Source organism: Acanthochromis polyacanthus, chromosome 11, assembly GCF_021347895.1.
Source record: "Acanthochromis polyacanthus isolate Apoly-LR-REF ecotype Palm Island chromosome 11, KAUST_Apoly_ChrSc, whole genome shotgun sequence".
Taxonomy (NCBI): Eukaryota; Metazoa; Chordata; class Actinopteri; family Pomacentridae; genus Acanthochromis; species Acanthochromis polyacanthus.
Genome location: NC_067123.1, coordinates 24905990 through 24930231, shown reverse-complemented (window position 1 = coordinate 24930231; position 24242 = coordinate 24905990). Strand labels below are relative to the sequence as shown.

Here is a 24242-nt window from a genome sequence, read left to right as displayed (position 1 = left end):
GTCCCGTTAGCTTCCCAACCAGCGGAGCCAACTGGTATATTCAGGATTTGCCATATCCCGTCGGCATAAGTCCAAATACGTCTTTCTTTTCAATGAAACACTTCAGTGCCGTCCTTTGTTTATCTTTCAAGTTGAATTTTAGCTACAAATCTTTAAGGGCTGTGGCCAAAGCCGAGTCGAAAGATAACTGTTTATTGTGCGTCGGTTGTTTATGTCAGAATCGTCACGCCTCTGTCGTCACTTAGTTACGCCCGCCTTCTGACTATACACGTCATGGTGATTCGTCCGGCCAGTTTTAGGAGCATCCAACCTCGAGCCTTATGGAGGGTAACTAGACCCACCCTGGCAGAGAATTAAATTTGGTGCTGTGGGTTGTCTAGCGCGGCTAGGCAACAGAAACTAATCATGTAATGGTAAGTAAGAATACACAAACTGATTTTCTATAAACAGCTTATTTCTTCTGTTCTTATCAGCAGAGGCTTTTGAACTGGGTCGGCCCCATGATGGATATTTCACCTCTTCCATATGAAATAACAGTTATTCCTGTAATCATCAGCGTTTAAACTGGAAAAAAGGGCAAAGACAAGGACCAGAGCTTGGATCAAACTTGCACTTCTCAGTTGTGCAGGATATAAATCCATGTTCACAGTCATAAAAAACACTTCTGCAAACCTGATACGCGTCTGCTGTTCATTTAAGTGGCATAGTTGAACATACAGTATGACTGGTGTGTCTCCAAGAGGCTGTGCATGAAAGTGAAAATGTAAAAATCATGTGAAGGACACAATATTAAACGATTTAATTTATGCAAAGTCATGCCAACGCAGGATATTTGAGTTACCTTTGTGCAGAGCAATTCACTTCTGACATTCAAATAATAAAGACAAAGGTCATGTTCTCCAATATACCGCCCACCTTTTCTCCCAGGACGAGGAAGAAATGTGAGATTGGAGTTTACAGTGCAAACTGATTATATTATAGCCCTAATATATCAGTAAATGTGGTATGAATGCAGAGAGCCTCCAAGAAATGCTAACTGATATGAATGCATTAACACACACTGACTTCACAGGAACTTAAAGTGCATTAGAAACTTTTGGTATAGTGGGTTGCATGTATGAGTTGACACAGACTGATCTTAGTTACAAACACAGTGTATGGGGGTAACAAAAGCTGTTATGTTGTCATGACAGTTTTCCTGTTGCTGACACCCTGCAAACATCTAATGATGTACAGCAGGGGGTATTCAACTAAAGTTCAAAGAGGTCCAGTCAGAGAAAATGTATTAAAACAAAAATCCTAAACATCAAAATATCTAAGTGGAATTAGTGTGATATGTAACCTAGTAGTTTTATTAGTGTCTGCATGTAATCAATAACTGACCATCAAATCAAATAAATTCAGGACAGTTCAAAAACATTTTGACAACAAATATTAATAAATAACTTTTGGTATAACTGTACATCTTAAGATAACGTACAGAACTTGAAAAAATAATGACTGAATAATCATTATTAGAGAATTACTGGTTTGTGCAGGTGAAATTTAAATAAATGCCATAAGATTTACAAAATACATGTAGCACAGACTGTAGGAATTTCATAGGTGGGCGCTGACTTGACTGAAGATGGCACCAAGTGACAGTCAGTTACAGTTGCTCCAACCCCTCTTTTTGTTTCTAGCAACTTTTTTGTACTTTTAGCTTTTCTGTACTGTTTACACCTCTATTGTCGTTGCTCCAACACACATCCATTCCTTGGTGTAAAGCTGGTGAGACTGTTGTGTTTTTAGTCTTTTCCAGTGTCACGCCCGCAGCATCAGGCTCTAGATAATGGCAGTGCTCTTCCCTCCCCCTTCCTCTGCTTCAGTTCAAGCGTGTCCTTGTGGCGCTGGAGGCGGCAGATGTAACTTATCCCTAATCAGTGTGGCCGGGTGCAAGCATGTGGTAGCAATGCAATCAACCACTTCCTCTGGCATAAAAGCTAGCTGCACTCACTACTTGGTGCCGGACCGTGGACAACCAATAGTTAGTCTGAGTCCTTGGTTTGTCTAGCGCTCCTGTTTTTCTGATCCTCGCTAATTCTTGTTTTGCTGTTTCTCAGTCCTGTCTCCCGCCTGGTCGTGCCTTCCCTGGACCCCCTACTTCAAGCTCCCATTCTCCACCGCCTTCTGGAATCCTGGACCTGCCACCTCGGTCACCGGATCATTCTCTTCCACTCCCGTTTCAGCCTGCCACTCCACGCGCCACGCCACCATCTGCCTCTGCCTCTGCCTCTGCCTCGCCATCGCCACACCGCCAACTCCCTTCACCATCAGCCAACGACCCCTCGGCTCCAGCCCCTTCCTCCCTCACTATTCCCTATTCAGCTAAGTTCCTTAACTCTTGAGCCAGACTGTTATGGCGCTTTTCCTTTAGGACCTACTCGACACGACTCAACTCAACGTGACTCTACTGTACTCTACTCAACTCGGTTTAGGTGGTTTCCCATTACATTGAGTAACCACCTCATCGTGGGTGGAGTCATCATAGCACAGCGGCTCAAAAGTCCCTTAATGTCATTTGTGTGTGACACAAACGCAACACAACAATGGAGGACAGACTGGTTCCATTTTCTAAAAAGTGGACATCCCAAGGCATTTCTCTTCAGTTTATGGTATATTGCATTTTTTGGACGTTTATGGTGTGTTTAACTGATTTCGTGAATATGCCGAGCTAAATTTTACCAAAGTTGCCCTTGGCAATGGACATAAACATGGATCAAATGCAACTTTAGCGCCCAACAGTATTACGACATATACAGTGTCTACACTATATATATAGGTTATGGAGTTAAGGTTAAAGCTTAACTCTATTAATTTTGTATAGGACTAACAGTATATTAACAGGTACACTACCAGTCAGAAGTTTGAACATACCGGGATGCTGTTCAAAACCAGGAAGTCCAGGTGCTTGATTTTTAATAAGGGCAGAGTTACCAGCAAATTCAGTCTCCAAGTTCAGGGCGAGGTGCCTGGGGAAGTGGTTCAATGTGTCACTGATAGAAGGCACCAATGTTGCTCAGACAATGAAGCAGACCAGGCCCGGACTGGCAATCGGGAGAGGCGGGACTTTTCCCGGTGGCCTGCCTCCTTATTGGCCTGCCTGGTCAGGCCAGCCACGGACTGGCAGGCCAATGAAAAAAAGTTGATCGGCTTTTTGGCAGACAGGCCAGAGACAGTGAGACAGCAGCGCTAGAAGCCTTACAGAGTACACACCCACCCTCCTGTCACTCACACAAAGCAAGTGCTCTGAGCTCTAAATCAGAAGGATAGGGATTGGTCAAAGTGACATTTTTTTAGAAGAAACGTGCCATGATTGGTTAGTTGCTTTATGGCCCGCCCCTTCATAGCGAGAACGAACTGCAGAGCAGCGATATGAGAGTGAGGCGAGAGAGTGGAAGGAGTGGAGATTATGGAGCACTCTTACTTCAAGTAAGTTTACAAACGGTCGGTTCTTCTCACAAATGCATCATCAGACTTCAAAGGCCAAAATATAATAAAAAATATCTGGCCCAAATAAGCTCCACAGGTGTCAGGTGGGTTGCAGGAAGCCTGAAAACGTTTGAGACCCCCTCTTCAGGTAGGATAGGCAGTTGACTTACAATTTTCAGTTATAAAATGAACACTGGTGTTTGCATATACTATTAGCTATGACCAGCTGACATCTAAATGATTTGTTGACAAAATAATATATATTTTTTTTAAATTCCACATGTTATATAAATAATAGGAAAAGGAAAACATTGGAAAAATTGGTGAGGGTAGTGAAGAGATTACAGAAGAGAAAAGTACTGGACTGTATGGAGCTGTCGTTATGGTTGTGTTTAATAGACTTACTGTCTGTTTAGTAGTGTTGCAATTGCTATAACATAACTGTAAAAGGCATATTTTTGGAAGGAAAAAAAACAAAATTTTGGTGCATTATCCCACATGACACAACCCTTGCGGTGGTGGAAGTGACCTGACTGATTGGAAATCTCCCGGCCTGAATTTCTTTCCCAGTCCGGCCCTGAAGCAGACTGAGTAGTGGCTAAAGAGGATCAAAAAAATCTTTACTTCTAGGCAAGTTTAAGACATGGCTGTACCAACATGGCCTCTTGCCCAGGCTCCTTTGGCTCTTTACTGTCTATGAGTTCCCCATAACCGTTGTAGAGGTCATTGAGAAGGAGAACAACAAGCATCTAAGAAGATGATTGGGCAGTCCCACAAGTTTCCCCTCAGTGGGCCTTTACATGTGGTCTGGGCAGCTGCACCTTCCCCTGTCATCGACTGTGGAGAAGTACAAGGAGGAAAGGGCAGAGTTGTGTTAAGCCTGAGAGATTTCAGCAATGACCTGGTAAAACAAGCAGGTGTCACAACCAGGTCTGGGTGCAAGTGGGCTGCCAGCGCGGCTGTGGAGCAGGCAGGGATCTCTCTGAAGCTGCAAGACATCATCGGCAACCAATGCGTCCATCGGCAAGGCCTCGGCTCCAACTCATTTTCAATTTTGGGGAGATGCAAAGGCAAGGTCCAGACGAAACATGGTCCAGGTCACGTGGCCAGAGCTGTGGCAACTGGAGCCTGACTGTATCTTCTTCCTCTTGAGGTCTGTATGACACCCTTCCTCCACCATCACATCTGCAGACATGGGGTCTGAGACAGGATCCACTCTGCAAGCTCTGCATCCAGAAGGGGACTCTGGCACACATACTGTCTGGGTGCGAAACAGCTTTAATCCAAGGGCAGTATAGATGGCGCCAAAACAAAGTTCTCCTCTCAACCGCTGATACTATAGAGCAGGAGAGAGGCCAGAAGAGGTCAACTGGCACAGTCACAAGGAGCATGATCTCTTTCCTTGAGGAAGGAGATAGGTCTATTATGACCACAAGAATGAAGCCCAATATCCTTCAAACTGCAAGTTCTTGGGAGATGAGTGTTAATGGAGGAAGGAGGTTGCAGTTCCCGGAGGTGATTCAAACAACACTTCAGCCAGACATTGTGCTGCGGTCAACTAAACGTCAGAAGATAATTGTGGGGGAACTGATGGTGCTATGGGAGAAAGGCTGCGAAAAGGCCCACAAGAGGAAGGCCTCAAAGTACCAGCCTCTTATCCAAGAGTAGCCTAGCTTAGCTAGACTGTATTCCCATTGTGACAGGTTCGCTGTCCGTGGGTCCACTCAATACACACACGCCTGGTTGTCGAGGGAATATTGTTTATTACTTTACTACTTAAAGTTCTCCGCAGCCCGGTACGCAGCCTCCGCTGCCTCTCACTTCCCGCTGTCTCCGCTGTCCCACAGTTTATGCAGCCTCCGCTGTCTCTCCGCTGCTCCCACAGTTTATGCAGCCTTCGCTGTCTCTCCGCAGCTCCTCTCCGTCTTCTCTGTCCGCCCGACCTTTTATCCTCCGCTCCGGCTGCTACTGTGGAGATAATCAGGTCAGCCGATTATCATCACCTGTGTCAATTACCTTGACGCTGCCTCCACGCACCCCTCCACACCTCTCTCTCCTGCAGCTGAGCTCTCCCACGCCCATCGCCACATATCCCCACCGCCCGACTTAGGCCGGGGAGCCATCCGGCCTAACCAACTCCCCCCACCGGCTCCAAGGAGCGGGAGAGGAAGTCAGCCACGGCCATCTGCGCCCCCGGCCTATGAATCACTGTGAACTTAAAAGGCTGTAGAGCTAGATACCACCGTGTGATTCGGGCGTTGGTATCCTTCATGCGATGGAGCCATTGGAGAGGGGCGTGGTCCGAACAGAGGGTGAATGGGCGTCCCAGGAGGTAGTAGCGCAGGGCCCCGATCGCCCACCTGATTGCCAGGCACTCCTTCTCTACCGTGCTGTAGCGAGCCTCCCTCTCAGACAACTTGCGGCTGATGTAAACTACTGGGCGGTCGACGCCCCGCACCTGCTGGGACAAAACAGCCCCCAGCCCTCTGTTCGACGCATCAGTCTGCAGGAAAAAAGGGAGAGAGAAGTTAGGTGTGTAGAGGAGTGGCTCCCCACAGAGGGCCTGCTTTATTCTCTCAAACGCCCGCTGGCACTGCTCCGTCCACTGGACCGGATCTGAGGCACTCTTCCGGGTCAGGTCGGTCAAGGGGCTGGCCAGGTCCGAGAATTTAGCTATGAACCGCTGATAGTAGCCCGCCAGCCCCAGGAACCGCCGTACCTCTTTTTTGGACTTGGGCTGTGGACAGGCTGCGATTGCTGCTGTCTTATCCACCTGTGGGCGCACCTGCCCGCCGCCCAAGTGGTGACCCAGATACCGTACCTCCCTCCGTCCAACCGCGCACTTCTTCGGGTTGGCCGTCAGCCCCGCCTGTCTCAAGGACTCCAGCACCGCGGCCACCTGCCGCACATGCGCCGCCCAGCTGTTACTATGGATGATAACATCATCCAGGTAGGCGGCTGCATATGCTGCGTGCGGCCGCAGCACCTTGTCCATGAGACGCTGGAACGTGGCTGGGGCTCCGAACAACCCGAACGGAAGCGTCGTGAATTGGTACAAACCGTACGGAGTGGAGAAGGCCGTTTTTTCCTTGGACTCCGGTGACAGGGGAATCTGCCAGTAGCCCTTGGTCAAATCCAGTGTGGTGAAGAAACGCGCAGTGCCCAGCCGATCCAGGAGCTCGTCGACCCTGGGCATGGGATAGGCATCAAATCGTGACACGTCATTCACCCTGCGGTAGTCCACACAGAACCGTATAGACCCATCCTTCTTGATGACAAGAACAATGGGGCTACACCAGGCACTGTTTGACTCTTCTATCACTCCCATCTCTAGCATTGCTTTCAATTCCTTCTGAACTAATTTTCTCTTATGTTCAGGCAGTCTGTAAGGTCGTGAAAAAACCCTCACGCCTCGGGGGGTCTCGATGTGGTGCTGTATGAGGTCTGTACGCCCTGGCAGGGGGGAAAACACATCAGCAAACCGCTCCTGCAACATGGCAATGTCGGCTTTTTGGGACTGCGAGAGGTGGTTTTCAACAGGGAGTGAGGTGGAATTGCCCGGCTTTGGAACCTCAGGCCCTAACTCGTCTCTCTCTTCAACTACAGTCACCAAAGAAGCCGACTCCGCCTCTCTCCATGCTTTAAGGAGGTTGAGGTGGTAAATCTGTGGTGCTTCTCCCCTGTCAGAGCGTGCCACCTCATAATCCACCTCCCCTACTCGTCGTGTGACCACGAAGGGCCCTTGCCACTTGGCGAGTAATTTCGAGCTAGAAGATGGGAATAATACAAGTACTTTGTCTCCCGGTGAAAATTGTCTGAGCTTTGCCCCTCTGTTGTACAGGCGTTGTTGTCGTTCCTGGGCCTTGAGCAAATTCTCACGTGAAAGCTGTCCCAGTGATTGGAGTTTTGCTCTAAGGTCCAGGACGTACTGTATCTCATTCTTACTTGGGCTTGGACCTTCCTCCCAGTTTTCTTTAACCAGGTCCAAAACCCCACGTGGCTTCCTGCCAAACAACAGTTCAAAGGGAGAAAATCCCGTGGAGGCCTGGGGCACCTCCCGCACTGCAAACAACAGAGGGTCCAGCCATTTATCCCAATTGCTGCTCTCCTCGTGAATGAACTTACAAATCATGTTCTTCAAGGTCTTATTCAGACGCTCCACCAGACCATCGGTCTGGGGGTGGTACACACTTGTCCGAATAGACTTGATGCCCAATAATTCGTAAAGTTCCCGAAGTGTTCGTGACATAAACGAGGTGCCCTGGTCAGTCAGAATCTCTTTGGGGATTCCAACTCGGGAGATGACCTGAAACAGTGCTTGTGCAACACTCTTTGCAGAGATGGTGCGCAACGGCACTGCTTCGGGATATCGTGTTGCGTAATCCACTAGGACTAACACAAACCGATATCCTCGTGCGCTCCGGTGAAATGGCCCGATGAGGTCCATGCCAATTCTTTCAAACGGAACCTCTATCAGTGGTAATGGGTGCAAAGGTGCCCGCGGGATGGCCGGTTGGTTAGCCAACTGGCATTCAGGACAAGACGCACACCACCGGCGTACGTCCTCCCGAATGCCAGGCCAATAGAATCGGGCCATGACCCGGTCGAGTGTCTTTTCATATCCCATGTGACCAGCCATTGGGTTGAAATGTGCCGCCTGGAAAACAGTTTCCCGGCGGCCCCTCGGCACCAACAATTGGGTGACTATACTCTGTGTCTGAGTGTCACGAGTCACTCTGTATAATCTGTCTCGGATCAATGAAAAGTGTGGATATGTAGGTGCTGTGCCCGGGTGCACAAACTGACCATCAATCTTTATCACTTGGTCGAAAGCTGAGCGCAGAGTATCATCTCGAGACTGTTCCAGAGGAAAATCTTCCATGGGGTGTAGGACAGGAACCCGCGGAGCCTCCTGACGAGGTCCCACGGGATCCCCCTCCCCGTCTGCAGTGTCGGATAACCTCGCGTCACCGCTGAGCACAGCACACATATCACACATCCCTACCGCTCGTGAACGCACTCCCACACATTTCCCAACTGCCCCCTGGAACCCAGGCCAATCCGTACCCAAAATAAGGGGGTGCGTAAGGCGGGAGCTAACCGCGGCCTTTATAATATGCTTTTTTCCCCTGAATCTAACTTCCACTGGCACAACAGGATATTTGTGAACATCCCCATGTACACACCTTATCCTCACCCAGGATGCCTCCACCAATGCCCCGGGTCGAACCAGGTTTTGGTGAATCAGGGACTGTCCACAGCCCGAATCCACCATAGCCCGATGTACACCCCCCTGGATCCTTACCGGAACGCTGTATGTCCCACCCGGACCGGGAGAGGGTGCTGGCGTGCCGGCAACCCGAACCACCTGGCCGACCTCCATGAGCGGACACTCCCGTCGGAAATGGCCAGGCTGCCCACACCGCCAGCACTCCTGTCCTGATGTTTGAGGAGCCCCCGGTGGGTTGGAGACAGCGTCAGCAGCAGCCGGAGCCTGGTGTGGAGGAGAAGCAAAGGAGAGGTTAGTACGGGGCGCCGGAACCGGCGGCGTCGGAGAACGTGGCGCCGATGTCCGCGCAGCCAGGGTTTTCCTGCGTGGCGCTGGTGTTGGTCGCATCCCGGGAGGTGCCCGTCCTTGGCCTTCCGCCTGGACCGCCAGGTGATCCTCGGCCAGCGTCACTGCTGTCCCCAGGTCGGCCGGGCGATGACACCTCACCCAGTTGCTCGTCTCCCCTGGCAACCCCTCGATGAACTGCTCCACCACAATCTTTTCCAGAAGCCGACTCTCCTCCGCGGTCTCCCCGGCAGCAGCCACCTGGTTGCTGCGTCCTTCACCTGCTGGGCGAACACAAACGGCCGGTCGCCCGCGCCCAGCCGAGCGCCCCGGAAACGGCGCCGGTGGTCCTCAGGTGAGAGGCCCGTCCTGTCCAGCACCGCCTTCCTGACATAGGCGAAAGTCCTCCGGGCTGCCGCCGGCAGGCTGATCGCCGCCGTCTGGGCCTCCCCCGTCAGCAGGGGAAGCAGCCGCACCGCCCACTCCGTCTGCGGCCACCCACATGCCACCGCCGTGGCCTGGAACATATCCAAAAATGACTGCGGGTCATCCTCCGCCGTCATCTTCTGAAGAGACAGCCCGGAGATGGAGGAGGAGGAGCCCGGTGATCCCCCTGGTCGAGACAACAGCCGTTCCAAGACGCGGGTCTGCCTCTCCGTCTGCTGGTGCAGCGCCTCCAGGTGCTGTCGATTCGCCGCCGCCTGGTCGGCGTGCATCGCCGCCAAGTCCCGGAGCATCTGGGCCAGCGCAGCCACAGGCTGCACCGGTTCCGCCGGCGGCGCAGACATCCCCGTGTATCAAGTGCCGGTTGGGCGCCAATGTGACAGGTTCGCTGTCCGTGGGTCCACTCAATACACACACGCCTGGTTGTCGAGGGAATATTGTTTATTACTTTACTACTTAAAGTTCTCCGCAGCCCGGTACGCAGCCTCCGCTGCCTCTCACTTCCCGCTGTCTCCGCTGTCCCACAGTTTATGCAGCCTCCGCTGTCTCTCCACTGCTCCCACAGTTTATGCAGCCTTCGCTGTCTCTCCGCAGCTCCTCTCCGTCTTCTCTGTCCGCCCGACCTTTTATCCTCCGCTCCGGCTGCTACTGTGAAGATAATCAGGTCAGCCGATTATCATCACCTGTGTCAATTACCTTGACGCTGCCTCCATGCACCCCTCCACACCTCTCTCTCCTGCAGCTGAGCTCTCCCACGCCCATCGCCACACCCATTATAAGGGATATACGGGAATACGGTCTAGCCCTCCTCCACTGACACATTTTGACAGGTTTTCAAGCTCCGAGCAGATCAGACCGAACCAATCAGAGCACCAGAGGCGGGAGTTAACGATGCGACCGCAACAGAGCGAGGTTTCTCTCGTGCACTTTCCTCTGTTTTGCACGGGCTGAATTTGTCCTTAAAACCTCAACAAGAAGCAGCTCTTAAAGCTTTACTTTTTAAAAAGGATGTATTTTTAATTCCGGCAGGCTGTTCGATAGAATGCGTAATGCTGCCCTCCACTGTTGAAAGGGAGAGCTTAGATTTTCCTCAGGACCCCTGTACGGCGAAGGAAGCTGTTAAAACTACAAAACATCATGGCGGAAAGGCAATTGTTAAGTCGCTTAGTGATTGCGTCACACATGTGTTACGCTGATTGGCTCTCTCCAATTCAAGCTGTGATCGGTAGGCCCGCCTCTGGGCTAGATTTGGTTCAATGGAGCAGTTCCAGACTGACTTTATGTGTATTTGTAATACACAATATAAAGGCTGTCTGGTCCCCAGGCAAATCCAAGAGTGCAGAGACAAGGGCTGGAAGGTGTGGTTGGTCCCAGTGGAGATTGGGTGCCAGGGCTTCCCAGCCAAATCGGCATGGCTTTTGCTGTCAGCTCTGGGCCTGGATGAACGGAGCACATACGCCCTCATACGCTCCACCGCTGAACATCCACGGACTTGATATTGAGAGAGTGAGGACCTACAAGTACCTGGGTGTCACCTAAATAACAAACTAGACTGGACAGACAACACTGACTCTCTTTATAGGAAAGATCAGTGTCGTTCATGCCTGCAGTTTGCACTGTGTGTTTTTGTGTGTTTTTTTCTTACTTACTTTTGTATTGCATTTGTACTTTTTCTTTTGGAACTGCTGTAACGGTGAACATTCCCCACTGTGGGATCAATAAAGTTTATCTTATCTTAACCAATGAAATTAACCTAATGAAGCCCTGCTTCAAACATTTGAAACTCAATTTTTTCTCGTAAAATACGTGTCCTACAAACTTCATATTAGGACATTAAATTAATAAATAATCTTACAATATCTTGGCATGAAAGTACTATATCTACTGTAAATGCAAATGACTTTATCATTGCTTGTATTCGTTAGCTTTTCTTGATGGTGTGTTAGCTAGTAAACAAAGGGCATTTTGATACTGACGAGGAGGAATTGCACAAGTTCATTCATTTATTTATTTTAATAAGCCTAATTGAAAAATGGAAGACATACTGAATTAAAAAGCTCATTATTGTGATTTGGTAAAACTCGTCCATTTGATTCAAACAGGTAAGTTTACATACCAAAACTGGAAAAAAATTTTATATGTCACTTTTTTTGATAGGCATTAAGTACCTTGAAGCGCAACAGTGAATATCTATAAGCTCCTAAGAGCATGAAGCTGATGGGGTTATTATGAGCTTATCACAATGTGACAATAAGAAGCAGAATTTATTGTTATTGCTATTATTATTACATTGCTGTCCTTACCTGCCCCCTCGGATTTATATCTAACACTTCCTGGGATTTGTGCTCCATTTTGTCAAAGCATAGCAGTTTTTGGTTGTAGCCCTGCAGCTGCTTCTCCTCCAGCATGATCTGGACCCTCCAGCAGGGAGGAGAGCTGCTGCCTAGTGATGTGTCGTTCGCTAACGAAACGGCTCTTAGAGCCGGATCTTTCAAGTGACCGACGGGAGCCGGCTCCTTATTGGGAGCCGTGTTGTTGTTGTTTTTCTCTCTCGCACCCTCTCTCTCTCACCCATGCTCTCTCACTTTTTTTCACTTCAAGCCAGACGTGATTGGTCAATACGTGTTTGCGCTGAGCAGAGCGGGGGAGGGGCGGCAGTTACACTCACAGACGCAGCAGCGGTAGATCAGGAACAGAGCAGGAGGGACACAGAGAAAGAGAGCCAGGGGCAGCAAAACCAGACATCGATAGAAAGGTAAAGAAAATGAGTGACACCAGGAAAACGAGTAAAATCTGGAACCATTTCAATTTGATATCAAGTTGATAATACAAAGGCAGAGTGTAGAGTCTGCAAGAAAAGAATATCCTACAGAGCCGGCTCCACAAACAACATCCACAGGCATCTGAGAACTGTCCACCCATCAGTGCAATGGGTTGAATGTGGTACTAATGAAGGTACCAGTGTGTCTACTGTTGCTGCTGCTGCTTCTGCTGCAGTATCTACAGCATCATGTACTATGCCACCACAACCACCAAAACCTCCGATCCAGAGCTCTATGACACAGTTTTTGCAGAAGTCTGTGACCACAGCAAGACAGAACTCAATTGATGAAGAACTGGCAAAAATGATTACCCTTGATTTTCAACCATTTTCAGTTGTGGATGATAAAGGATCCAGGGAGTTTGTTCATGCACTAAATCCAATGTATGTAATTCCAAGCAGGAAAATATTTTCCCAAAAAATCATCCCAGGCCTGTATGACACAGAACATACATTACTGCAAGAGAGGGTTAAAAAAGCCACAGCAGTCTGTCTAATAACTGACAGCTGGACATCCCAAACCAATACATCCTTCTTGTTAGTTACGTGTCACTTTATTGAAAAATTTAAAATGGTGTTCTGTCTTCTGGATTGTTTTGAGTTCAGCGACAGACACACTGCTGAGAACTTAGCAGAAGAGCTGCTCAAAGTGGCAAAAGAGTGGGATGTGGAAAACAAAGTGGTTTGCTGTGTTTTGTGTTGTTTCACTTTAAATTTGTTTAAAAGGAAAAAGCTGAATATTTAAATAGTTGAAAATTGAGTTGTAAATAGTTGTTCTTTGTATTTTATAATTTATTTGTTTTACATTTTTGTGGAGTCGGCTGCACAGTAGTGTAGTGGTTAGCACTTTCACCTTGCAGCAAGAAGATCCCAGTTGGAATCCCGGGGTGGGCCTGGGATCTTTCTGCATGGAGTTTGCATGTTCTCCCTGTGCATGCGTGGGTTTTCTCCGGGTACTCCGGCTTCCTCCCACAGTCCAAAAATATGCTGAGGTTAATTGGTCACTCTAAATTGCCCATAGGTGTGAATGTGAGTGTGATTGTGTGTCTGTATATGTAGCCCTGTGACAGACTGGTGACCTGTCCAGGGTGTCCCCAGCCCAAGTCAGCTGGGATAGGTTCCAGCACCCCCCCGCAACCCTAGTGAGGATAAAGCGGTGTATAGAGAATGGATGGATTTTTGTGGAGTGAATAAAAAAGCATATATATATATATATATATATGTAAAAAACATATATAAATTTAAAAAACACAATCTTTTACATTAGTAATTCATTTTGTGCATAATTTTATATTGTTGTTGATAATAAATTAATTAAAGCAACAAAACAACCCGAAGAGCCGTTTGGGAGCCGAAAGAGCCGGCTCTTTTTACTGAGCCGAGCCAAAAGAGCCGGCTCGCTAAAAAGAGCCGGATTTCCCCTGCCCCACAGCACAGTCATGTCTTTGGCCATGGCTTTGTTAGGATTTGTTTTATAAGGTACCACTAACTGAACACCAAAATTGACATTACATATGAGTGTCACAAAATTGATAATAATAACAATTTAATGTGCAACAAATGCATGAGCTGTGCTTGACCTTTAAAAGGGAGGAGATGGTTTCTGGAAGCATATTTTAATCATGGTGTGTGAATTATTCTTTTATCTGAAGTCTTTGTATGAAACAACCCACAGTTCATGTTCTGACTGTAGTGTTGCCATTTGCAATTTTCTTTTAGTGACCTCTACTGTCAGAAGTGTAAAAGTGCAGGAAGTAAAAACTTATATTTACTGAAATTTAAAAAGAGCACTCAAATCCCACTTGCTATATTTGATGCCTATGGTCCAATCTCTGTGTAGAAACTACAATTATAATTCCATAGTATTATTCATTTTATTAAAAGGCTTTACTCTCACTATTTGCCTCATATGTTATGCATAAATGGTCAGAAATAATTCTTTGGAGATGATAACCTAGAAATAAGAATGCAGTCAAATTTAAATTCTCTTTTTATTGCTTTTGTTTGCAGCACAATAAGAATATTCTGTATTTAGAAAATTGTAGAGTCACAAACAAATGATGGTAGAAAATTGCTCTTCATAGCAGAAGTAAAGCATAGTTTGTTAAAAAAAAAAAAGTAGTGCATTGCAAGGAGTGATTACATCGAATACATCGAATCACAACAGAAACAGTTAGTGTGTCCACTGAGCAGGATTTTGATCTCAGATGGTTTTCAGCACATCCTGTGCAGGGGCACCCTGCCAGGTAGGGGGCCAGGTGGCTTTGATGCTGGGTCTGTCCTTCAAACCGTCGTAGTATTTTGCCAGTGCAGGGTAACGCTCTCTACATAACCTGCAGGAAAAAAATTAGGAAATTTGCTGTGACATTTTAAATTGTGCAAGTGCTACTGTATATTATTCCATCCTGACAAGTAGCTAAAAGTCATTTTTGGTTCTTTAACCTACTTACCCACAATAGAATAGATAAGCCACGCCTGGATAAACAAGCACATCAGCCAGTGTGAATTCTTTTCCAGCCAAGCAACAGTCCTAGAAAAGAGAATGCAAGAGTTTATGAAGAATGTTAGCAATTATAATTAAATAAATCACATCCATTATGGGTTAAAGTGCTTTGAAAGACATAGTTGACAAAGGGGAAAGTATCATATTTCATCCTTGTGACACTGACAGAACAGCAATTGAAATAAAACAAACTGTTTGTGATTTTACAGAGGTTTGCGGTCCTAACAGACATCCCCAGTTTTACCCCCAGTAAAAACATGATCCAGCAGTCTACGTATTTTATAATTGTAATAATTAAAAGAAACAACAGCATGCTGGAGGTTTTGTACTTGTTTGTACTTGTTTAACTCTCAGCTGTTGTAATTGAGCATTTTTATGAAAATGCTGAGCTGATCGTCAAGTAATAAGTCATTTACCTCCATCCTGCTCAGATTAAAGTAAAATTTGTCTAAACTGTAGTTGTAAAAACTCTCCCAGATCATCTCGTATCATTATGACAGTTGGAGCAGCACTTATATGAACATTTAATATGACTGAGAAAAACAACAACAGTAATACAAAGTGCTGCTGCTGTATTGTAACATTATATTACAGCCTCTTGCTCATGAATGTCTTCTTAGGTTACACTCTGTAGTGTGTTGTGTGAGTGTTAAAGTGTTTACCGTTTTTTTCAGGTATCCCTCCCACAGCTTGAGCTCAGTTGTCAGAGCCTCCCTGTTTCTCTGAACAGCAGAGTCGTGTCTCTCCCCCTCTGGGACCAAGTAGTTGTAGTAGATAACATCAGCTGAAAAGTGTCAATAAATATTTAGTTGTAACAACTAGTTTCTGAGAAATGAGGGCTATGAGGCCAATCAAAGAAATCTGTACACATGTTGCATAACATGGACTCCCACATTGTGTTTGGGCCTTAGCTTCTTTTTACCAGCAGTGGCTGGGGTCACTCAGGACATCATTATATAACATCGGCTTCACACCGAGGACAGTAAAAATGGTTAAAGTAACAGCCTGAAGTGCTGCATTTATCTATTGTAATGAACAGGGAATTCAGCTTTTTCAGTTTAGCACCACTCCTCAAGAAATAAAACACCCGGTCTCATGATTTTAGCGTTACAAGCAAACCGATCTGAGCATGTGATCTTTTGTGGGATTAAAATGTGAACCTTCAACATCAACACTTGTTGTGATCGTTTAGATTCATATATACCTAGACATAGTGCATTATGTTGTGAATTCATTAAGTCAGTGCATGGCTCATTAGTGCATATCATGTGTTTTGAACATCTCAGGTCTAATCAGAAGGTCTGAATGATGTTAAACTGCCTCTGAGGAAGCTGGCATGAAGTCTCAGTGGTTTAAAGGCAGCAGTGTTGGTTTATGATGTTGCTAAATGCACTGAAGTGCTAAAAGTCAGAACTCTGAATGGCAACAATTGCTAAGTCCCGTAACTATAACTGAGCTTTAGTAGCCTGAATAGTCTGTAAAAACTGACTAATTCCAAATGGTTCAGATGTAATTTGGAGAAACTTGCATCATTTGGTCCATTTTTTATTAAGATATGAAGGATTTTCAGGGCCTCACAAAACAAGAGCCATGTACACCAGTTATGCATATCAGGATCAACATACCAATTTTCTGGCTGAATGTGAAAGTCTCAAACATGCGCTGGTACATCAGTGCTTGTGCATCGGGGGAGTCGGGAATCAGTTTGGTTCCCTGAGACTTGTACTGGTTCTGTTGATGGAACAGAAAAAAAGAGGAACTGTTATGAAGAACAGCATGGAGTGCCAGTTTCTTTTCCTCTGTGGTGTAGCTTGTCTGTTTGTTTGACAAGCAGAATAGCCCTCCTACTTATTAACTCCTTGGCTGCATGAAATATTAACTAGAGCGAAGTTCAAGACCTCGGCCAAGTTCTCACCTCCAGGAAAAAGCAGGCGGCGTAGGACTCATTCAGGATATGTTTCCCACATTTGAAGGCCGGAAGCTTTAAGACAGACAGGGGGGAATTAAAAATTAAAATTATTACTTTAAGTTCAAGCGTGTATAAAATGAATTCATATAAAAAATACAGACTGAAGTTCAGTGAGGATCTGACTGGTTTCTAGGTAAACGGCTAGTTTGACTTCAACCCACCTGACCTCTGAGGTTCACGTCCAGGACTTCCTGGGATTTGTGCTCCATTTTCTCAAAGGAGAGCAATTTTTGGTTGCAGCCCTTCAGCTGCTTCTCCTCCAGCATGATCTGGATCCTCCAACAGGGAGAAGAACCGGAGCCCCACAGCAGAGTCATGTCCTTGGCCATGGTTTCAGAGTGAAGTGCTACAGCTGACAGAAGACAGAAAGCGTTGTGGTTGGTGAATGAAGTGAGGAGTGGAGCTGAAAATGCACAGAAGGCTGGTTTTATACCATGCGCCAGTCCACCTCATTTGGATTGGTCGTGTCTACAGATACGGACCGTACCCGTAGCCTGTGGGCTACGGATACGGCACTTTCCATTTGCCAGACAGATACGGACTCGTACGCGAGTCAAGAAGCTGCTAACCACTGCAGACTGTTGAAAGGTAAGCAAAACTTCAGTGTACCGCTGGTGGTACACTTACTAATTTGCATAGGAATTTCAAGAATGTCCGACGGCTGCAAACGCGATTATACAAACACTATACGCCGATGGAAAGCTTAGATTCTCATGAATCCGCCGGTATAAACCACTTTCAGATGTGATTACCACAGCGGGTGAGAAAAACACATTTGTCCGACAAACAACAAATATCCATCCATCCGTTCTCTATACACGGCTTCAATGCACACAGCGCGAACCACATTTCCGGGTTCATTATTACACACAGATGAAAATATTCCACAAAAAACGGCCATAATCCAACCTTTTACATCCCGATGACACAAGCCAGTAAACTATTTTGTCCAAAACATGTCCTGAAGTCGGTATAAAATCCACGAATCGGTCGTTTTCAAGGAAATGCACCTCGTGATGCGCGTCCAATATTCCCTGTATTTTTCATTTTTTTATTTAAAAATAGACTATTAGCGATTTTTTTGTACTAAAAATGGCTGGAATTGACTGCAGCTTAAAGGGTTAAGGTTAGGGTTAGTGTTAGGGTCAGGTTTAGGGTCCGTACCTGTAGTACCGATGCTACGGGTCCGTACCGCGAGCATCTACCGGGAGTCACGTGACCAGATCTCGTGTATCTGTCTGGCAAATGGCAAGTGCCGTATCCGTAGTCCACAGGCTACGGGTACGGTCCGTACCTCTAGCAACAACCATTTGGATTGGTGGAATTTAGTCCCATCCCATTTTTGTGTTATCACCCAAGATCTGTGAGTCATGGGGAAAAGAGGGAGCCAGTTGTTCACGTAGGCGAGAATTTCTTTGTGTGTCTGTTCTTGAACTCTGGACAATGTGCAATTGAGCAGCTGCCAGTAGCAACAGGGCGGTGAAGTAGTGTAAACTGTATCTGAAAATAATCTATAGTTTAGTCATGTTTTTAACACAGTTGATAAAAGCTAACTTGCTGAATGACAGAAGGCTGCAGTACAGGGGCGGATCCAGATAAATCTGTGTGTGTGTGTGGGGGGGGGGGGGGGGCGTGGTACAATAGATATTTTGTGGGAGCTACCGAAAAGTTGTAAGAAAAAATGAAAGCTGCTACCAACCTCTCACTTTTGCAAAGTATTTTTCATGCTTTTTTTTTGGCTCTTTAACCCAATAGGAAAGCTGTATATGACCTTTTTATTTTGGACTGTTAACATTCAAATTATGCTGGACTTGTTTCCTTGTTTATTTGAATTTCAGCATCTTTAGCTATTTGCCTGTTATGTAAAACTGGTAAGCTCAACGACAGTATCCTGAGGACAATTAAGTGACAAATATTGTGCAAGAACAGCACTATATACAACCCTGTCAATTTGCACTTCTTAGAATGTTTACTGACAGTTATCACCCATAAAATAAATAATATTCTGTACTTTTAGCAACGAGTTCTCAGCTGTAAACCATAAACATCGTAAGGTTCTGTATGCTAATCAGTCTTAATCAAAATGAATATGACCCAATATATAGTGAACAACAACAATCTGTAGCCTTGATCTGTGGTAAAATAATCTGAAATGTTCTGCGCAGTAAATTTCAAAATACAATAAAATACAGTAAGTTGCACTCTGTACATTCAATAGTAAACCTGAGAGCAAGCTGCTCTCAGTATTCTTTCACAGTGAGCAGATATTCTTGTGAATTGCGGGGGGGGGGGGGGGGTCGGGGGGACTGGCACCGTGTACTTCCTAGAGCACCTCCTCTTTTTGCATTCTTCATATGGGATGGAAATAAAGTAACTTTGGTTTAGCACGTCCATCAAAGGCCTGTAGGTGTGAAGCAGGAAGCCCTCCACAATGAGGATGTGAGTCTCCTCCTTCTCCTTGTGATCGGACTTCAGGACGATCTCTGTGTCCAGGGTTTTATTAATTCCATGAGACTTCTCAAACATCACCTGGTTCTCCAGCCATGCAAAGATCATACTCATCATGGCATCCATGTCCAGAGCAGTGATGACATCGTACTGCTTAAAGCCATCTTCACCAACTTCAATCTAATCTTGGGGCTTGAAGAAGTCATCCTGATGGACTACGCAGCAGTTGAGCAGGTTCTTGATCAGGCGGTTGGTGAGGGTGGTTTTCCCTCCATTGGTTACGCTGGCAATGCCGATGATGTACTTCATGTTCTCGGATTGGTCAAAGTTCGGAAAAAGGGTCAAAAATGTCAGCAAAAGCCGGGTTGGGAGCGATCAGACGTGGAAGAAAGCTGAAAAACAGAAGGTTACAGCAAATGTCAACTACTTGAGTCCTCCATGGCACTTGAGTTTAGTGAGTAAGGTAAGAGCAGAAAGGGAGCTGCCACTCAGACGTGGTTCTTCCACCGAGAGAGGACCTCTTTGGGTTGTTGCTGCTACACATACTGCCCTAGTTGAAGTTTCAGGTGGAATATTCCTTTTAACCAGCCCCTCAGGTCTCTGAGGATTTTGGATGGACTACTCGGTTAAACCAACATTTTAGGTGCATGTCCAGGGATTTTTGGTGGAATGTTACTTTAAGGTTGATGTGTGAGAACCTTGTAGGTGGAATACTTCCTGAAGCCAACCTTTTAGGTCAACATTCAAAGATTTAAGGTGGAATATTCCTTTAAACCAACCTAAATTTCATGTTTTGATCATTATCAAGTGAGAAGCCTCAATCCAGACTTCTCATCATGACATTTGAGATTTATGCTGCTGTTATTTGTTTGGTCCAGACTAAATGACAGAAATCCACAACTGTAATTTTATTTCAGGACTCGGTTATTAAATGTTAAAACAATCCATGTGACTCTAAAAACTCAACAGCTTTACAAACTCCATGATTAGACTCTCCACAAGGATCCAAAATAAGTTGGACTTCTGCATGAGAGTTTTAATTTTTCTTCATCTACTTCCTGAAAAGTTTGGTCAATAAAAAAGATAAAAAACTAATATTTTCAGCTGAACTAAAGACAGACTTTGATTTTTCTGCTCACATGTTGTGTTGTTGTAAATTTACTCTTTCAAATAAATAACCGCCTAAACCCCTGGAAACCAACGGTTGTCCTGTTTTTGTGTCACTCCTCGGCGACCGTAGACAGCCGGGTCGTAATGTTTTTTGAACAACACACCATACTATGATGTTTTTACAATGATGGTTCTACTATGAAACTAATTTGACATGTTCAGGCATTCTATGTGTGAAAATTCAATGATTTCAGGTATCAGAAGGTGGTTTTCAACTTTCTCTGTTAACTTTCTGCTTCAACTAAGCAGAACTAAGGCCCCATCCACACGAAGACAAAATGCTTAACAGTTTCAAAAACTATCGCCATAAAGACAAAGGCGCTCCAGAAAATTTGTGCGTCTACATGAATGCACTCGATACGCATGGAAACGCTGTAAAAACACATGCCAGACCTCTAGGGGCGCTGTAACGATATGACGGAAACACGCGCAAACAAGAAAAAACAGTGGGCATGCGCACATGTGGCAAAGAAGGAGAAGGAGATTTTGCTGCAGCAGGGATAGTAGTGTCACTAGCTTCGTGGCCGCGTGTGGCACATGCGTGTAGATGAAGATACGAAACTATGACATAAGCGTATCTGAAAAGTAGCGGCTAGCCAGTAAACACGGAGCCGCTTGTACGGCGTTTCAAAATCTTTCCACTCTGGAACCTGGTTTCAAAAATGATCGCTTACAGACAGGGGCGTCACCAGACCCAATACTGTGCTGGGGCACACCTAGGGCACAAAGCATTCATGAGAGTGCGCAAAGTGTGTCTCTGCCCCACCTCTTCCAGCACTCTGTTGTTCCACTTTGTCTGGACAGACATGGAAATATATTGAAAAAAATCTAATTCGGGCAACAAAACCCGATATTTTTAGCCATGTTTCTGGTGAAAAATACAGAAATTTTAGTATTTTTTCTGGCAACAAAACCTGAAGCCATTTTTCTGGTGACAAAAAAAGATTCTTTTCGTCAAAGACAAACCGATTAACAAGACAAGTCTGTGCTATTTTTCAGTGAAATAAACTTGAATGGTTTAAACATTTGGCTCACAACTTGATGATAGGGAAAAATGTTTTTCTTCCTGAAGATAGACCATTTGAGAACCACTGCATCATCCATAGGCTGTATCTGTCAACTAACACAAGCTTACTCAAAATCATCATTGATGCAGAGGTCCTGAGCAGAACCAGCAGACCATAACCAACATTATGTTTCATGCTGATGAAACTCACTGGAAATTCCCCCGAAGCTTGTACAGCAAATTAATATGGTTTGTCCTGATACAAGGATAAGATAAGTAATAAAGAAGAAAAATATGTACACACACACACACACACACACACACACACACACACACACACATATATATATATATATACATATACATATATATGCTTAGAAGAGTTATGCTTAGAAGAGTAAAGAGGAAAAGAAACCCAAATTAGGGGAAAAGTGGGGCACGCAGAGTTCACACAAATCAACAAAAATCTGAAAATTTCCAGTGTTATTTACAGGTGATATATATATATACAGGAAAAGACATTGAGCTGCTGCTGTTAAACAGTCTGACAGCAGCAGGTATGAATGACCTGTGGTAGTGCTCCCTCCTTGATGGTGGCGGCAGTAGTTAGTCAGTCTGCTACTGAAGGAGCTGCTCAAAGCTCCTTCAGTGTGGTGGAGGGGTAGCCTAGCCACGCTACACCCATGTTTCTGACGGCACAAGGGTCTAGGGAAGCTCGACAGGGAGGGAGGCGGGCTAAAAGGTTGTCTATCAAATCCCTCTGCAGCAATTGGGTAGGTATACAACCAATCAACGCAACGAATAGGCTGACGTAGTTCCTAGAGCACCGGCGGATTGTGGCTAAGTCCCGTTAGCTTCCCAACCAGCGGAGCCGCGGAGCCAACTGGTGTATTAAGGATTTGCCATATCCCGTCGGCATAAGTCCAAATACGTCTTTCTTCTCAATGAAACACTTCAGTGCCGTCCTTTGTTTATCTTTCAAGTTGAATTTTAGCTTCAAATCTTTAAGGGCTGTGGCCAAAGCCGAGTCGAAAGATAACTGTTTATTGTGCGCTGGTTGTTTCTGTCAGAATCATCGCGCCTCTGTCGTCACTTAGTTACGCCCGCCTTCTGACTCTACACTTCATGGTGATTCATCCGGCCAGTTTTAGGAGCATCCAGCCTCGAGCCTTATGGAGGGTAACTAGACCCACTCTGGCAGAGAATTAAATTCGTTGCCGTGGGTTGTCTAGCGCGGCTAGGCTAGTGGAGGGGGTGAGAGGCGTTGTGAATAACGTTAGCTAACTTAGCATTAACTTAAGACAGACTTATGTTGCCTAGCTAGCTAGGACTTCACTTACCTCTCTCATTCCTCGCTACTTTATCCCTGCTGCGGGCGAATAACTTTCTGATATCTATCTAGGAGTTACAGTTCGAGTCAAATCAAAATCAAAAAAATATATTTAACAAGTTGTCGGCTAACGTTACCTACCTCACGCAGTGATTCTCATCGCCCCCCCCTCGACTTCAGTTGATCGGCTGAAGTCACTACACGTGAATAAATTACCATATTAATTAGCCATGTGCACATTGTTTGAGTGGAGTGAATACAGTCGCAATGAATTACCATACTAAGTAGTATGTGCGCTGTAGTCTGTGCAATGTAGACTTAAAACTCCAAAGTGATTTTTTTTTTTTTTTTTTTAATTGGTGAAATTTTTACTGGGGCACTGCAGAGCAATACTGGGGCACGTGCCCCAGTGAAATCTGTCCGGCAACGCGGCTGAGCTGAGCCAAAGAACATTTGCAAACATTTCAGACTTTTCTCTGTGAATTCTTAGAAATTATTTCCTATTTACTGACAGAGCTACACATCTGAACTCAGTCTCATTAAAACAGACTAATTCATTGTCATCCATCCATATTAAAGTGCAGTTACCCAAAATGCTGGTTGCATGAGCTCCAACAAAACGTGTCCAGGTAGAAGGCCACTTTGACAAACAGGAAGTGGAAGATTCCAAGCAGATTTATAGAAGGGGGAACCGGACTGTACTAAGTGTGGTTGAGGATAGAGGGGTGTTTTGTGGGTTTTTAAGGCTGAAAATTGTTATTAGTGAGACATTTGGAGGAGATATTCATTTGCAGTAAATGAAAGTATTTGAGATCTTGGAGTTGATGGTGTTTTTTCATACCAAAGGCTATACTATGATGCTTTCTAAGAGACTATGCTACTCTGTTTTTATTTTATTTTATTTAGCCTTTATTTATACAGATAATCTCATTGAGACACTGAGTCTCATTCTCAAGAGAGACCTGTCCTAAAATAACATTACAAGACGACAATGAGTCACTAACAAACAACACTAAGGGACCTATACTAGACAATATAACAATACAATATAACACCAAGTTCCAGACAAACAGCAGAGTCATGTCCTTGGCCATGGTTTCGGTTTTAACAGACTCAAGATGACACCTTCGAGACAAACCAAGATGGCGGAGTGAGTGGTTGAGTCCCGAGCAGGTCCGATAGAAAATTCAAATTTAACGTCCAAACTTAACTTTAAAAGATTATTAATCAACCCACGAGGTAGCAAGACTGCTTCTGAATTAGTTTGAAGAGATACTGTATCTTGGAGAAGTCTTCTTATTGATTTTTTTTTCCGAAGAGATGGCTAACCCACAACATGCTAATGTTACTGCTAGCTTCACTCAGGACCATGATTACAGCACCGTGACAGACGAAAGTGAAGATATGGACCAAACCCGTGAAAAACATGATGACCGAACTCCTGTCAACAGCCCAATGAAGAAAAAGGTGAAAAAGAGAGACATAAAAGAAAGAGATAAGAACTCGAATAGCTTCGAACTAGCTAT

At 45.4% G+C, this 24242-nt stretch overlaps 1 protein-coding gene across 1 annotated transcript; it reads right to left on the bottom strand.

The window, feature by feature from the left end:
* Positions 1 to 14262: 14262 nt before the first annotated feature.
* On the bottom strand, positions 14263 to 23340 carry LOC110972855 (glutathione S-transferase A-like). The gene is made up of 7 exons (XM_051955693.1): positions 23305 to 23340; positions 16924 to 17114; positions 16709 to 16774; positions 16419 to 16524; positions 15456 to 15577; positions 14741 to 14820; positions 14263 to 14623 (listed from the first exon to the last, which is right to left on the bottom strand). The coding sequence occupies exons 2-7, from the start codon at positions 17089 to 17091 to the stop codon at positions 14494 to 14496; spliced, it is 672 nt and encodes a 223-aa protein (XP_051811653.1). The 5' UTR covers positions 17092 to 17114; positions 23305 to 23340; the 3' UTR covers positions 14263 to 14493.
* Positions 23341 to 24242: the final 902 nt, after the last annotated feature.